Source organism: Mirounga leonina, unplaced genomic scaffold (genome assembly GCF_011800145.1).
Source record: "Mirounga leonina isolate KUSES-001 unplaced genomic scaffold, KU_Mleo_1.0 Mir_82, whole genome shotgun sequence".
Lineage (NCBI taxonomy): Eukaryota > Metazoa > Chordata > Mammalia > Carnivora > Phocidae > Mirounga > Mirounga leonina.
This window is the reverse complement of record NW_023270825.1, coordinates 22,357,614-22,375,863: the sequence shown is the minus strand read 5'-3', so window position 1 is coordinate 22,375,863 and position 18,250 is coordinate 22,357,614. Positions and strand designations below refer to the sequence as shown.

At 37.0% G+C, this 18,250-nt stretch overlaps 1 protein-coding gene across 1 annotated transcript in view; it reads left to right on the top strand.

The window, feature by feature from the left end:
- NRXN3 (neurexin 3) overlaps positions 1-18,250 on the top strand; it is a 1,463,404-nt gene that overhangs the window by 1,304,402 nt on the left and 140,752 nt on the right. The window contains exons 14-15 of the mRNA XM_034993352.1: positions 9,449-9,538; positions 15,035-15,342. Coding sequence (XP_034849243.1) covers positions 9,449-9,538; positions 15,035-15,342 — 398 coding nt within the window. The remainder of the gene's footprint in view (positions 1-9,448; positions 9,539-15,034; positions 15,343-18,250) is intronic.

The window sequence follows — 18,250 nt, the reverse complement described above, 5'->3', positions numbered from 1 at the left end:
TTTTGAGTATTTGTGATATATAGGTGTTATTTATGAAATGAGTTTTATTTATATAGCCTGTGTTCATTTCATTTTTTTCCTTTGCTTATCTTCTTTTTTTTTTCTTTTTAACAAAGATAGTTATGCTATAAAAATAGCCCCTTGCTGATCTCTACTTTTCTCTAGACATTTTCTCTGATCTCCTTTGTAGCCAGATTTGAGGCCATGCTGCAATTCTCACAAATCAATTTGAATTAATTTGCCAAGAAGAGTTAACGAGGCATTGTATGAATTCAAGATATACTACAACTGCTGCATTCCCTGAGGTCATCTCTTCACTGGGAAAATTTTGATTCTAGTACCACATTGTAGTAGTGTATATCTGACCTTTGAATCTTGCACTAAATGATGCGTGGCTGCCAACTGGTTCATTTTTTGAAAAGTGTTGGAGATGCCATATAATCAAACAAATAGGAGTACAGACAATTCTTTAATTAATACCTTTGATGGGGGAGGGTTATCTTTAAAATCTCTACTCCCTGATGCTTGCTTATGCTAGGAGTCCTATTTCTAATGATGTTGTGAGAAGTTTGAGAAACATTAAAATAAGGAAACTATATTTCTTAGATAATCTTTGAAATCTGTAAAACTTAAAATTATAGACTCCTTTTCTTAAAATTGTAGACTCCTTCTCTCAAAATACAAACTGTGAGTTCCAAAGAACTCTACTCCCAGAAACCCAGAAACTGCTTTTTAATTATAAAACATAAAAAACATTTGCTTAGGCGGAACCTCAGTGGTTATGTGGACTCCCCTTCATCCCCACTCCTTCACCTCACACATCTTCAGCTGTCACCAGCACGTCCTCCCTCAGAATGTAAAGGCTGGTATAAACAAAATAAATAGGAAAATCCAGTCCACCTTTTGCTGAGCAAATGGTAACAGTTTCTCAAAGGAGCTCAGATCTCTGGGTCTTAGATGAATAATTTCCCAGATGGTTAAGGAATTGAACCCAAGCCCCTGTGAATGTTTGCTTAGTCAGAATAGAAAACTAGTTTGGGAAAAGTGTCCCAAATTTTACATTATATAAAAGGATGAATCTCTTCAACTTGAGACTGATAACATAAAAATTCTCAAGTGTTTTTATTTAACAGAAAAACTGATGCATTTAACCATATTTAACAAAGAATCTGATAATGGCTAAGGACTAGCATGGACTCATCCAAGCAAGTCTCATGGAACTAGGCTAATGCTCTTTGGATGGCATTAATAAATCACAGATGAGATGCATGTTATGGACACAGTGTATCTTTATTTCCCTGAAATAGTATAAAGAGAGCTATGACAGCATCTTAAGGAGATCTGCCTCTGGTTGAGCTGAAACACTCAGATGAAGCTTTCTAGTTTCCCTGTATCTGTTGTTGTGTAACAAATTACCCCAAAATTTAGTGGCTTAAAACAACAAATACATACTGTATTTTCTGTAGGTCAAGATTTAGTAGCAGCTTTGTTGAGTGGATCTGGCTCAAGGTGTCTGACGAGCTGACATCAAGATAGCAACTGGGGCTGCAGTCATCTCAAGACTTACCTAGGCATGGAGGATCTGGTGGCCTCAGGTCCTTGACATGTTATTCTCTCCAAAGGATTTAAATGTCCTTATGATATAACACTAGCTTCCCTGGAGTGGGTATTGAGAGGGAGAGGGAAAAGGAGGGAGGGAGGGAGAGAAAGTTAGAGAGAAGTCACAGTGCTTTTTTTTGATCTAGTCTCTCAAGCCACACACTGTCACTTCCAACATACCCTATTCTATAGAATTGAGTCACTAAGTTGAGCCCACATGCAAGGTTGGAGAATCAAGCTCCATCTCTTACAGTAAGGAATTTCAAAGAATTTGTGGATATTATAAAGCCACCACATAATCCTATTCTGTACATTTTTCAGGGTCTTGAATAAAGGCACAAAGATATATTTATCAAATGTGCAGATGACATAAAGTAAAGAAATGTGTTTCCTCAAAAGACAAAAGACCTAGAGCATTTTCTTATCAGGTTGGAATGCTGTTATGAAACAAAAAAGGAATACATTTAATAGGGTGTAATTGAAGTCCTGCTTTGATGTTCATAAAGTGTATCACATGAATGCAAGATGGCCCAAACTTTGGGGGAAGCAATTCAGCTAGAAACTGTTGGGTTTTAATTGGAAATAAGCCTAATATGTGATAATGCCATGATGTGGTTGTTTAGACAACTGTTGCAAACCCTTATATTAACCAGGTCAAGGGTGGGTGTTACATGATACAGTGACTGTGGTCTTTAAATCCCTTGGGAATAATATATTCATTTGTAGGCATGAGGTTTAAAGTTGGTCTAAAAGACCTATAATTTATAAATACCAGGATTCCATAAGATCTAGGATTACTACACCATCAGTTTATTATGGCATCAGACATGTTGATTTTCATGTGACTTTCCTACTCATGAGTATGAAAATGTTTTTATTTGTTGCCCATTGAAATTATCCTTCCAAACTTCCTACCTATAATCTGAACTGTATGGGAACATCACACATACATGATCTTTTTGCACCAAATATTCTAACATTCTGCCTTTAAAAACACTGAGTTTGATTTCCTCTGCATGAGAGGAATGGAAGGGGATAGGGAGTGGAGAGAGGAATGTTGCTAGAAAGAAATGAAAGAAACCAAGATTAAAGAGACACACGGTGACACAGAGGGTGGACATGCAGGAATGCATGGATCACAGGGAAGGATGACCCCAAAATAACACTGTGGCTTTTGCAACAAGGAGGAAATAAGTGATAAGAAGAAAGGCGCCTGGGGGAATCTGGAAGGGATCATATGTCAAATGGTTGAAGACCGGACATTAAGGCTTTATGTTGAAAGGAAATGAAAAGATTTGACACTAAAAATTGTGTAGTGAAGTAATTCTTTTAAGTTTACCTTCATTTGAGTTTAACCCTTTTGAATCAGGTACTGATATCACAATAGCAACAACAGTAATAAGCCATTTATTGAACACTTCAGTTGTGCCACATACTGTACTAAGGACTTTATATACATTTGGTTCTCAAGACAACCCTATGTTGTAGTTATTATTATAATCCTTATTTTATATATGGAGAAATTAAAGCTTAAAGGCACACTGAGGCATAGATATTTTAAACATGTTTACCAGAAAGGAACTAGACAAAGTTCAGCCACTGAAATTGACTAGTCTAGCTTTAGTGCACATTTTGAAATAATTATGGAAGCAAATCAAATTTTATAGTCAATTTATATTTTAATTTATAGCATGTCATTTTTGAAAGTGGCTCTTAAAGAATAGATGCTACATAGACCTATCGTACTAAAGCAGATTCTATTAGAAATTGCTTGAAAATATCCCCTTAAATTATGAAACAAAGATATTGCAGTCACCGGGACCCTGTTTTATTAATATTCCTGGGATTGAAAGTATCCTTGGTGGATGAGGAGCAAGGAGGAGAAATGAGCTTTAGGAAGAGAGTTGAGAATGGCTTCAATGTGCAGGAAAAGGATAGGGAATTGTGATATATGTTCTAATTGTTGCATCAGGGCAAATGGTCGTGAGTATAATTACATTTCAACAGAAATGGCACTTTCAATTAGATTTGGGATATGAAAGAGAAGTTCAGTGTTAGCATATCTGCACAAAAAATCACCTTGGCCAGGAACAAAGGTCAGGGAATAGAGACATGGTCACTTGGATACCTGGATATAAAACACCAGGGGTACATCTCTAACATGGTCCTCATTTTCCAGCATGTGTTAGGGAAAGATTCTCGGAATTAAAGTAAATCATAGACCCTCCCCATTCCCAACCTCTTTCAACTCATAAACTAAGTCCTTGCCTGGATTATTGAATTTAATTTGTATAAAACCTTGTAACAAAGGTATTGTTGTCTTCATTTTTTTAGACAAGTGAAGAAACTCTGAGACTCATCTAGATTATCAGTTGTTCAAGTTCACAGAAATGGTAAATGTCTGAGGTAGCATTTCATCCAGAGTCTAACTCCACAGCCAATGCTCTTTTCACTCATGTCTGAGTCATCTTTGCTTCAACCACTTAACCCCTGTAGCCTAGAAATGGTGGATCAATACAATGACTTTGATATAGGAAGGAAACTATATGCCTTTCCACATATGTTTTCCATTTCTGAACATATCTAAAGCAATGAGACAGTGTGGGCCAACACATTGGCCAAGTCAGGGTATGCCTGGGTGACCCACACTACTGTCCAGGAACAGACATCTCATCACTTGGGAAAGGTGGTTCCCTTGGCTCACAGAACCACCTAAGTGAGTCTGAAGAAGCTTGCTTACTTAATAATGCCCTTGTGCTCTGGGTCTATTAATTCACTTCCCCCAGCCGATCAGTTTTCTGCTCTAAGAGATTAATTTCTTTACCTTGGCACATGAAAGGATCAAGGCTCATAACATATAAATAGTTCTTTTTCCTTCAACCTCAAAGGTGTATTTGAGGATTAATGAGATGATGCTTATAATTGCATTTTGAGCTCTTTGGTTGAAAGGCAGTTTATAAATAACAGATATTTGGTTTTTTTTGTTGCAGTCCATCCATCACTTACAAGTGGCCAAACATTCTAGATGCCCTTTGGGTAGCACAACAGCCCCCTTTTTGACCCTGAGAGAGTTCATCTGGGTCAACATCAGGAACAAGACCATAGCTGAGCTTAGAGAGTTTCACCAATTCCTTTTCTTTAGTGTCTTCTATTTGCTTTGAAACTCACAAAATGTTGTTTGGGGAGAGAGACATTGTGAGAACCTCTGAAATGCCCTACTGCTTGAGCCTACTCACATCGATTTTCTCTTGCCTCTGGCTCTAATTCATAGTATTCATTCTTTGACTGTTCATTAGACCCATGGTCTCATTTTTTAGTGTCAACAAAACAATAAAGAAACTTTTTTTTCTTTTATTCTAGGACTCAAAACAAAATGTAAAAAATACCTCTGGCATTAATTTTGCACAGATGAATGTTGTTACAGTATTCCTATTAGCATGTCCATGTGCTTGACAACATTTCAGATGGTATTTATAGGCTACCTGCAAGAAAGCATTTTCTGCCAGCCTGGTGCAAATTGCCAGAATCTTTAAGACGCTCTTCCTCAACTTCGCAGCAGTGTATCATCATTATCTGTGGCTGGACCAAGAAATCGCATCTGTCAGTGTCTGAATTGCTCTTTTACTTTCAGTGGTTTTAGAAACCCACTTTGTTTTGGAAATGGGGTTAGCTAAGTATATTTTAGAAGACTCAGAAATATAAAAAGCAACAGCTAGGAGATTTGGGGGATATTCAGGATGTTTCATTTTCTATGGCTTGTTGATCTTTGGAAGATAATCTTTGTGGGACAAAATGGAATATGGCCATGTTTTGAATGGAGTCCTGGTAAAGTTCTGAGGTCATAGAAGTACACCCTGGAATCTTCGTGCTTCCCTTAGATCATTAGGAAAGAACTGAATCATATTAATAATAGTTTGCAAAACATGAATGTTTTTCATACCCCAAGTTCTGTATATATCCTATATCTTATTATACTATACCAGGTCCTACGGTGAATTGGGAAATGGGGAAACTGAGGCCAAGTCACTTGCACAAAATCACACAGCTATTGAATGTTAATGTTAGAACTCAAAGCCAAATTTGTTTCCAAAGCCCATGGTCTTAACTCCTGTGCTGTATTGATTATGGCTTACAGAAAATAAGTGTAATAGCTAATGAATAGGATCTGTGCTTGGACCAATAGTAATGATAATAAAGGTCTCATAAAAGTTACCTGTGCTATACAAAAGTTCTATCATTCCATTCTTCAATTTAAAAAATATTCATTCCTTTGGGACTGACAACATATTGCAACTTTACTCCTTTGGGACTGCAAAGAGAGACTGATGTATTGGGAAATTGTTGGAGGGTCAACTTGCTTTCTTTGTCTTCCTTACTCTGCTCTCTTTTTTTTATCCTAAATGGATTTGCTCAAATGTGGAAAACATGAGGCTTTGAATTCATTTCTGAATGAGGGTTGGAGCTCTGTGTGAACCAGTTGGGCCTTAATAATTTCACCTCAGAGTATTCTGCTCTTCACAATATTATAATTCAACAGTGCATGTTAGATGTGTCTCCTGGAGTTGAAATACTTGATAATAGAACCAGTGATACAAATGCAAATGAAGGTAGGGGGCCAGTGGCATTAAAAAACTCAATTTCTGATAAAAAATGCATGGGACACACACACACACACACACACACTTTTATTTTAAACAGAATAAAATGTGACTAGTTTTCTTTTTTCTAAAATTTAGTTCTATGTAGGTGAGTGTCAGATCCATATAAGTAATTTAAGAAATGTCTATTTGAAGATCTCATGGTGCAATTTATAGATTTCTCAGTGTGTTTGAGAAGTATGGTCATTACATTTTGGTCTAATTAGTAAGGCACATATGCTTCTTTCTAGTGACATTATGACATTACTATTCATAAGGCCATTCTTTCTTGAGGATATCGTCATACTGGTTGCTATATGAAATGTACAACTGAATGTCATTAAGGATTTAATATGAATGTATATGAATTTGACAAGTTTTGCTCAGCTTTCATGGTAGTCCCTGTGTATGAATTCTTATGTTTAGAAGATTGTTTACTTTTCAGTCAATCTAGCAAAATGGGGCTTGGGGCAAATGAACTCATTCTCATGCACATGTTTCTAAAACAGTTCTTACTAATGCTTGAGATAAATTAAAATAAAAACCAACAAGAACATGAAAAGAGACTAAGAACAATGTTAATGTGGCAATTTAAACCAATTTGGTTTTCCAAATGACCTTCCATCTTTCACAACTTTTAACAGTATGCCAGATGCTATGAATCTGGTGTGGAAAACTTAAAACTTTTTTCTAAATGTCTTTAAAGCTGAGATGGAGAAGAATGACTCTCTCTCTTTCACTTTCCGATGGGTCTAAGGCTGAATCATGGCTATGCTGTCCTCCCAACATATCACTTATTGATTATCCAACATACTTTTCTCTTTTTCTAGCCTGTACCATGCCTCAAAATGATTTTCTATGGAGCTTTGGGTTTGAAAGAGAGTGTATGGGGAGGGGATGCTTAGGAGGACAAAGAGCCCCTATGTGTTCCAAGGAAGTAAGTCATTGCATCTTATTTAGTTAATTTAGTGCATATAGAACTCTGGCAGTTGGGAATTTTGGATACTTCTGATTTTGCCTGCATGTTTCTAAGAATATTTAGCTTTATATTTGTTACAGACTTCACTAATCCATTCCACAGTGAGTGGAGTGAAGGTTATCACTATATTTAGTGTTGCAGCCAACAACAGTTACAGAAAACCCAAAGTAATAGAATATATTTAAGGTGAATCTGGCACAATCCATTTGCCATTTTTCAGTATAACACTTTGTTGTAACTAAAACTTGAGAGGGGTCAAAGCTTATGAAGATGGATGATATCCCTTGTGTTATCTGTCTTCTTTAGGGTAGGATTAAGAGTACGAGATATAGGTTCTTCTCAGAAAAGTGCATGCTCCTTTTCTATGAAGACATGTGAGAGTTTACCCAGCTTTCTTTTTGATTAATAGAGTTCTGAATCCCCAAATCTACCAGGGAGGATCATGAGAATAATCTCTAATTGGTAACTGTATTAAAAGATAAAATTAATTTCTTTCACCATGAGCTTATGGAAACGCCAAGAAGTTGCCTTTCTGTTTTTTTCTCCTTACCTACACCCTCTCCCCCCGTTTTTTTCTATGAGAAATAATATTCCATATTCATTGTAATTTATTCTTTGATATGTTAATATATTATGTTTTATCCCAGCCACATAAGATCCCATGATGTAGGCTGGAAACATATCCATTGTTGTCTCTTTCATGAGCTTTGTTTTTGTTGTTGATGTTTTTGTTATTAGTTTTTTTATTCCTTGGGAATGAGACTGAGTCAGCTTCTTAAAATCATTTGTTCATAGCAGAAATGAATGGGGAATCTTGGAAACATCTCCCAGCATGGCCACCCCATTCCCATGTTGCACCTCATGGAAAGCAGGTACCAGTTTAGTCACATGTCAATAATAACTTCCATAGGAAGGTGGCCCTAAGACTGAAGTGCCATGGTCATGTTCTGCTCACTTGGCCTGATGCTATACTTAATCCTCACGTTCTTTCTGGCTTTCAGACTTCTTTGTAAAGGATTTCCAAGACACCTGTTTTGAGATTTTGATTTCATTTTTAATGTTGTCAATTCGGAATGCGATTCCCTAAGTTCCAATCTAGGGCTATGAGTGAAAAGTCATGAATTAGAATTCACTAGTTTTTGATCACTGTGAGGTTGGTTGATGAGATAGAACAGTTCCCAAAGTGTGGCTTCATTATTTTGTGATTTGAAGCATATTCATTAGGGGTATATCTCCACAATACGGCTCTCCAAATCTGTCCTAATTAGACAAACCATCCAGGGGTGGTAACAACAGTTACAAAAGGAATAAGGGGGCATAGTAGCAGTTAAAAGCATTATGTTTGAGGTTTGAAACTAATTAGGTGTTTCATGCTTGGAGGAAGTATCCCAAACAGGCTTTATGAATAGATACTTGTTCAGAAAGGACCTCTTATAGAAAGTTAAGAGAGAGAGACTAGATAAACATATAAAGCTTGCATTTATTAGTAGTAATAAAATGTAAGTGCTTAAAAGTCTGCTAATATTCTATACCTATATTTATAGCTGCTTTGATTTACAAATATTTACTTTGTGTTTTCTTTTTTAAAATGTAGAACAAGTCTGGGCAGAGGAATAGAAATGTAAAGAACCATCTATAATACTCCATCTATTTAACATAGCTGGTAGGATGCCAGGGTCTCCTTTATGGAGTAAGAAGTCTCCCTTGGCCATTCAAGGCTTAAATTGTCTTTCCCTCCACCGGAAGGTAGAGCAGTTATAAACACTGAGAGGAGAATAAAGAAGTACATGACCCCATGCTTCTGATAAGGCCCAGTACCGTGAGATCAGATAATGCGTGACTAAGACACTGGGGGTCCCCTACCATAGATGAAGCTGGTCTGGCAGGCAAATTACTCACAAACCAAGAAAATCCTGTGCCTCCATTGACCCAATTATGGTGTGGTTGGGGTGAGATGGAGAATAGTGAAGGTAAACCCATTTCTATAAATAGCCAAAGCTCTAATTCCCATCCCATGCCACATTTCCAAAACATGAAGGAGCACTGCATAGCTAAGAGTCTCCTGACCTCAAACCTGTCAACCAAGGGCAGAGTGACTTCAACTCCACCTCTACTAAAGATAAATTGATATCTATCTCTAAAAACTTCATAAATAAACCAAAAACCTAGGATGTTTTTTAATGACGTATTGACTTTTCAGATTGTTTTTTAAGCTGTTTTTTAAACTTTAAAGGCAACACTGATAATGAACGCTTCCAAATGGTAAAACAGAAAATCCCCTTCAAATATAACCGGCCCGTAGAGGAGTGGCTGCAGGAAAAAGGTAACCGTCGTTAAAACTTTCATTTTAAAATCATTTGATTCTAAACCCTCATTTTTAAAGCCTGCAAATAAATGTTCCTTAAATGATAATCGCCTGCTGCATAAATGACTGTTTTAATTTTCATTATAATTTGTGTCAGCTTCCACCTGCCATATGTTGATAAATCATGCTATAATACATTGCCATTAAAATACAGTTAAAGGGACTAACATCTAGCTTGCTATCAGCGTGACAACCACAAACAAGAAATTCCAGGAACCTCTAAAAAAAGAAATGTATTATGGCAATTTAACCACTGCATGACATTATTTGTTAATTTGTTTTAAATTACCTCTTATACCAAAGCTTTCTAAAGAAATTTCAAAAGTACTCTTTAAACTTACATCTTGAGGCTGTTTTGGCTTTACTCTCCAGCGTGGATAACTAAAAAAAATCAGCAGATTGACTCTTGTAACTTAAACTGCTTAAGACAAATGTTATAAGGGGAGCAGTGTTTTCTAACATTTGTTTTTAAATGAAGAAAGAATGAGAAAGATGAATTTTGCCTTTAGATTCAAACTTAACAGAGGCAAAAGTGTTTCATAAGAGGCATTAATTGTGTCCTAGTTGTTGGCTGAAACTAAAAAAAAAAAAAAGAAAATCAAAGCTTTTTTTACACTTTGGTTGTGTAATACCCTTATGTGTTTGATATTTATGCAACAAAAGTGCAAGTGGCTAAGACAATGAGTTGGAAAAGAAAGGCTCATGAAAGGCAAAACAGCAGTTCTGATTTGCTGAAGAAAACAACCACTTTGTTAATAAAAGAGGGCAGCGGTTATACCTGATGTTAGAATTTTCTGTGTGGCTTCTGTTTGCTAGGATATAAACTATTATCTTTCAGTGAAGAAAAATCTGTTTCCAGAAGCTATGTAGTCCCTTCTTTCCCGAGCCAGTACAAGCTACCTTGTCTCAAGACCTTCAGTGAGTCCTTAAAATTCATAGAGATTTGATCGAGTGATACATAAAAAGTAATTGAATATATTAATATGCAACTTAAGCAAACTTAATTACAGTTTTAAGTTGGGTGACAACATTTAGACCCTTAAACACGGAAAATCCTCGCTGAGTCTTAACTGTTTGCCCTGTTTTTAACGTATGTGGTCTAATTAAAAATAAATTAACTCTAAAAAGCAAATAATTTTGTTTAGTAATCACCAGCTCATAAAGTCCCTTTAACACTAAAGACTATGATTGCCTCACTTTTTAAAAAGGAGAAGAAAACTAGATATGCATGTCTGAGTCTCATGTGCCTGAGAGAACTTTTTTTCTTTTAATTTTATGTTAATAATATTTTCTTTTATTCCATCGCCTTTTCAACTCTAAGTTTAAGAGCATGCCAGGCGTTTTCATTTGTATAAACCATTATAAAGTTATGAATAGGCTTTTAGTTTTCCTTCTGATAGCATTGTTATCAGTTGGCTTTCATATAGAAGGACGAAAGGCCAACAAATCCGAGGGGGAAGGGTGGGTCACGTGGGATGGAGGGCGGCTTTCTATTTTCTTAACCAAATATGTATGTATGTATATATGCATATAATATTGAAAATGGTTATTTGCAAACCTGGAGGTTTTCTCTTCTACACCATTTTAACTGAAATTACTTTTTTTAATGCTTTGGGTGAGTAACATCTGTTCATTCTATTGCTTTACCCCTTCCTCTGTCTAGCTAACCTTTCCTTCAAAAGGAGTAGAAAATATATACCAAAAGACCTTGTAAAGACAACGAGTTAGAAAAGGGTAAAGATGGAAGGATGAATAGGCAGACGTATCAGGAAGCACTTGGAATGCCTCTTTGGAGTTATTTTTGTCATTGGAGAAGAGATCTGGGTCACAGCATTCCTGAGTCTGTTTTCTGGCTCTGTCTACTATTGACTGATACTTTCTGACCTTAGACAATCCACTTAACCTCTTTATATCTCAGATTTCCCATCTGGGGAGAGGAGAAATAATACTGCCTATCCCCAAGGGTGTTCTGAAGTTTAATTAATTAGTCTTTGTGCAACACTGACTGGAGACATGCAAAGATTTAATTTAAGCAGTATGTGAACTTGATATCCAAATGAGGTAAAAATAATGACTTCCAAGAAGATGGGCACCCAAAACAAAGCAGACAGTAACCTGCTACAAACCCTGCGCTAGTATAACCAAATTGAGTATTATGGATGATAGAACAATTCTTAGGTTAGGATATAGATATAGATATCATAGTTACTTATTATAAAAAAAAATGATTGATCATAATGAATGACAATAATGAGGTCTGACATTGATTTTGAGAAATCTGGGGCAAATGATAAAACTTACCCCAGTCTGCCCCTTATAATAACCCTTCACAGGGAGAGGGTGGTGATGGCCAGTTCTCATTTACTCACTTACCCCTGCTTGGCTGAGAGAGGTAAATTGATCACAGGAAGAGCTGACAGGAGACTCAGTTTCCCACTCTTACTTTAGTGACTGCCTGCTTTACTCTTAACTACACAATCCAAGGTACAGAGGTCTAGGAAAGGATCCTGAAACAGCAAAATACAAAAACAAAAACAAAAACAAAAAAACAGATCTAGCTAGAAATAGACTGTGAAACAGACAAGCAAACAAAAATCCAAACACTTCCTATGGCATGATGGAGAACTGAAGGTTGGACCACATCCTTCCCTATTTCACTCCACCAGTGTCTTGTTCTCAAGAAATCATTAGATCTCTCTGGGAATGCAGCAATAACAAGACATGGAGCGGTGGCCTCCTCCTGTGGCCCAGGAAACATGTCTTGCCCTTCTCCATGCTTGGGTTAGTTTTGAACAAGTAAAGACCCTTTTATGCAGTACACTCTGGCAACTGGAATAAAGGAGATCCAACATTTCTAGCCAGTGTAATTCAACTTTGCATTTCAATTCTCCCTGACCCTCTTTTTATTTGTAATAACTGGCAGAATAATATCACTAGGAAAATAAGGTGAGGACCATTACAGATGTGAAGTACTTTCAGAAATACTAGAAATATAAAATTTCTTACCTATAACTAGCTATCCCTATTCACTGTTCATCAGTGCTAAGGCATATTCCAAAAAGGAGATGAATAAATATTATGGTTGGCCGACAGTTATGTGAATGGAAGGAATAGCTTGACATTGGGGCTCTCTGGTGTAAGCTACCAAGTTGAGTTCTAGAGATCTCCTTTTAGGCAGCTCCTTCTTTATCACGTTAAGCTGCCCACAAAAGTCTATGCAAGGTTGAGGGTGTATTATTCTCCCCTTCTATCATGACATTTCTTTTGCAGTAAGCTTAACCCCCCTAGAAAAAGCTGTTGTCAAAGAAATAACAGTAAAGAGAGTTGAGCTCCAGGCCATTATCCAGTGTTATTGTGCACTGAACATTTTGCTACACCTTATGTGAGAAATGAGAGGCCAAAGGACAGGCGATGATGCATGTGCACTAGGCACTGAAGGAATTGGTGGGAAAATAATGGAAACCTATTAGATCCATTTTGATTGTTCCCTTAGGATCTGGACAATTCTGTTATCAAATCCAACAGATTACATTTCCATGCCCCAAATATTCTTATAGAGTGCAGATCATTTTCACTATAACAAAATTCTTTGGCCAGTTCTCCATACTGCAGTGTTTGAAGCTTCCAAAAAGCAAAAAGGTATTATTCATAAATCATTCTTGACTAATATGCCCTTAAGAGTTACCCCATGAGCCATGAGCAGAACTGACTCTTGTATAAAGAGTTCCTTCTGAGCAGATACATTTTCCCTTCTCTGACTCTTCCATTTCAACCCTTATTGTATATGTATATTCAGAGGGCATTCCACATTATACACTAGAAATTCAAGGATAGCTAATCATCGTAGAGATTTTTTTTTTTTTAAAGATTTTTATTTATTTGACAGAGAGAGATACAGCGAGAGAGGGAACACAAGCAGGGGGAGTGGGAGAGGGAGAAGCAGGCTTCCCGCGGAGCAGGGAGCCCGATGCAGGGCTCGATCCCAGGACCCTGGGATCATGACCTGAGCCGAAAGCAGACGCTTAACAACTGAGCCACCCAGGCGCCCCTCATCGTAGAGATTTAAAGACCGTGTAATAGTGGTAGAAGTTAAGAGCCCAAACATCACAGTATGCCTCTATTCATATCAGAGATTGTGGGGTCAAAAACCTTAGTCTTTTAAAAATAGACTCCCTTTTAATAAGCAGGCAGGAATAACAGAACATTCCAGCCATTTATAGGTAAAATAATGCAAGTGATTAGATTAAGAATGAGTGGAATATTGTTTGATTACTGACTTAAGAAAATCTCAAAAAGGATATATTTAATTCCATTAATAAGTCTCTCCCCCTTCTCCATATGGAAAAGCAGAAGGAAATAATCTGAAGAAATAATAGCATAGACTTGCTTAGCCTTAAAAAGCTGTTTGGATTTTTCTGGGAAAGATCTAGCACTTAAGAGAGGCTTTTTTAAGTAGAGGTAGTTGGGAAGAAGATAAATTGAGTTGCACTATTCTAAACTCAATTCTGTCATGATTTCATTCTGATAGTTTTCTATTCACAGAAACACAAATGGTTCCCCAAATGGGACTCCAAATAAGTTGAACTACTGATAGTCTTCAACACATGAACATACCTATCGTTTTAAGGAATTTTATGTGTTGCTTTTTTCCTGAATACCCATCCCCTTTTTTTTAAAATTCATTGATTTGGAATGGCATTTTTTTCTTTCCCCCACCCCTGAAACATTATCAATGCCTGTTTATTTCCCATGTTTTGGGGAGAGATATAGTTGTGTGACCATAATCCCATTCCTCCCCCAAATTAAAAGAGGTAGGAAATTATCAGTCATCATGTTTATTAAACAGCAAGTATAGATAGAATATTATGTATTATGAAGATTTCTAGGAAATGAGGTGTTTGGTGAGTAAACTTCATTTCTATAAGTATGCAATGAATCCAAGTCTTTTAATTGGAATTTAACTTCATTTCAGTTAATTTAATTATCAGTCTTTTTTTTTAATTCAGTGTTCTGAGTCACCTCACTGAGTTTTTGTTTGCCATATATAATTCTATTTAGTTGCCATTATATGACTTTGTAGGTTAAAAATTAGTGCGATAGGTATTTATGCTTTATTACTGTCATCACCTGATTTGGGGATTACTTTCTGTCATCCACAACTACATACCCAAGAAGACTACAATACTGCGGATCTTTGAACCAAGATTTCTCTTTCCTCATAATAATGAAATAGAGACTGAATTATTTAGCTTATCTAGGATATTCAGCTAGACAGTGGAAGAGATAAACATAGTGAAATGTTACTTGCTAATGTCTATTGAATTTTTGTTATCTAGTTTTTTCCCCTTCATTTGTTCACGGAAGCCTGTTTTGATGCCTGGTCCATTGAGACCAGGCAAGGCAAAGAGAGATAACATATGGGAATAATAATGTTTCCTCCACCCAACCCACTAGGCCGGCAGTTAACCATCTTCAACACCCAGGCGCAAATAGCCATCGGTGGAAAAGACAAAGGACGTCTCTTCCAAGGCCAGCTCTCTGGGCTCTATTATGATGGTTTGAAAGTACTGAACATGGCAGCTGAGAACAACCCCAATATTAAAATCAATGGAAGTGTCCGGCTGGTGGGAGAAGTCCCGTCAATCTTGGGAACAACACAGACGACCTCCATGCCACCAGAAATGTCTACCACTGTCATGGAAACCACCACTACAATGGCTACTACCACAACACGCAAAAATCGCTCTACAGCAAGCATTCAGGTAATCCTTACTCCAATTCTTAATTGATTCTGTTTTTTTGTTTTTGTTTTTTTTTGTCTTTGAGACATTACTATAAGGTCAGTGTTGCTATGTTGCTAAAGAGTCTGAATTACTATGTTTGTAGAAAGGATGCCTACAGATGCTCATAGTAATAAGATCTAGGAGTAGAGAAAAACAAATTCATTGCTAAAGAAGTTATAAAAGTTTTGCGTGCACTCATGGGTTATTATTCCTATCATATTTATTGCTGAAACAGTAAAGCTGTTATTCAAAATGAGCAATGGCTAACACTTTCAGTATGAAATACTCCTCCTTTCATTTCATTACTTTTCAATAGAAAAAGGGAAAATGGGCAAAGGAAAATTTGTTATCATAGGGGAAACTGTATCCTAGTTCAGTTCTATTCACATCCTCTCAGTGGCTTTGCTGAAACATGAATTGTTCAGTTTTGAGGCCAGTGGATAGCATTAAATAAAAGGCAACTGAAGCTAGAGTTTCAACTAATGCTTGTAAAATGCAGTCTTTGTTTTGTTATTAAGTGTTGATCAATCACTTGTTATTTTTTATCCATTTTGTTTCTTTTATATTTGACAAAGATCCGATATTACATGAGAAGTTGGGAAGGTCTGACTTTAGCTATATAGGAAGTAGTTAGTTTTGTGGTAATGGTTTTATTTTTTCACTTAAAAGTAATTATACCCAAGCTAAAGCCTAATGCTTTGCTGACTCCCTTGGCATTTCATAAATCTAGTTAGTAGGGGATAGGAGGTTAATCGAGTTATTAGCCTTAAATGCTGTGGCATAAAATAAGACATTCCAATTGCTTGTGGGGAAATTACTCCGAGCCTAGTTAGCGTTTATAGAAGATTCAGTAGATCAGGACTTGTCCTTTCTGTTTCTTAGTTTTAAGACATTATCCAGGGCCTCAGTTGAGTCTTTGACATCACCCTCCCATTGATTTCAGTGGGCATTGTAAATGTAGAGTCAATAATCAATTGAGCCTCCCTATGTGTTCTCATTCTTCTGAACTAAGTTTTTGCGAGTTAAGTAGAGATAAAAGCGTTGTCTTCCTTTTCCCTTTTCTTTGAGCAGAAATACCCAGACAGCTCCTTACAAGATTCCACAGGAACAACTTGAGGCTGTATACACTGATGATGTTATCAGGCCAATTTTATGTGTTTTAGAAGTGCTACTAAGAACCGGGTTAGCATCACACTCGTATAGTCGTGTGTGCTGTTGCATGTACACCTATGTACACGCTCAAAAAAGAAATAGCTTCTTCTCTACTGATATTAAACCAATAACTCCTGACACTTCACTCTACTCACTGAAAAGAAGATAAAAGGCAATATATATTTCTATTATGACTCTCTCTAGCTCAAGAGCAGATCTGTTTATGGTTGGTGAAAGGGTAGTTCTGTCTGCCCAGGTCCTGGCAGACTTGTTCTGTTTCTGTCGTAATACATTCCGTTAACGCTGAGGGAAACAGAGGAGCAAATGGCTTTTTCTTCATACGAGTGGCTGTCCTGTAATCTTTTTCAAGGCCAAATTTTTACTGACCTCAGGAGGACTTAATGTTACATAGGGATTCAGGGACTAAGCCATGGTAATTACTGGGTTTTTGGCTTTTCCTCCTGCAGCAAACACACAGATAGGAGGACACTGGGTGAATCTTTCCAAAAATGGAGAAAGCCAGAACTTCCAAAGAAGAGTAGGGTACAAGGCACAAAAGTCTTGCAAGTGATTATGACTCTGAACACCCTAGAATCTGTTCTCATTATGGAAAGATGTGGACAGCTGGAGCATGTCCTAACAGCCTCCCGTGAGGGTTTCTTTTCCTGAGTCCAGTGATAATGGGATTTGATCTACGTATCTTTCCTTTTGCTTCTACCATGACTATAAAGGGGAGTTATAAATCTGATGACCTTTTTGTTCTTAAGGGTATATAAATGCAAACTCTTAGAGAAAAGACAGCAGACTAGCAGAATTAGATTGGACTGGGATGAGGGATCAAAAAGGTCCATATTCTTTGTAAAGATTAGCTAGAGGAAATAATTTGATGCCAAGGATTTTGGACTTTTTTGTTCTTGCCAACTAGCCATAAGAACTTTGCCTGACACGTATTGTGATGCGCACTGGGTGTTCTATGTAAGTGATGAATCACTAAATTCTACTCCTGAACCGAATATTACACTGTATGTTAACTAACTGGAACCTAAATAAAAACTTGAAACTACAAAAATTAAAAATTAAAAAAAAAGAACTTTGCCCTCGGCTCCATAAAAATTCAGTAGCCTGCCTTGTCTCCAACCCTTTTCTGATCTCAAGCACAGATTACATCAAGCCTCTGCTAGGACTGGGGACCCAAGATTTAGGACAATTCCCAGGCTCTGAGGACTTAGGGTGAGGAAGGTCGGTCTCAGAAGTTCTCATATGTCCTGTGTGATCCAGCTAATTTTCTAGGGTGAAGTGGACTGATAAAAATTTGATCTGTGGGAGAAAAAAGAACTGAGGAAGTCTGGATTTCATGTTTACCAGGCCAGTCATGTGTGAAATCTTACAGCCTTTTCCAGATGATACTCTGTTCTGTCTTCCTTTGCTTTGATAACCTTGATAGACCAGGGTTGTCCTAAAATTAGACTCTTCCAGGAGAAATAAAATAAGCATAAAAACCTGATCTAAAACCATCTGATTATACGATAATCTACTGGTTCCTTCTTGAAGCATAAGCTAAAGAAACATTTGAGTAGTTCGTTTCTGATTGACTTTGGTTTGCATTGATTTCAGATCAGAGTAAAACTGGAAAGTGCTTTCAGTGCTGCGCTTACCTGTGTATGAACATAAACTAATAGTTTTTGAGTTGACATGGCCCTTCAGTGCTCTAGCCTCCCAGAAGTAATCACTACTT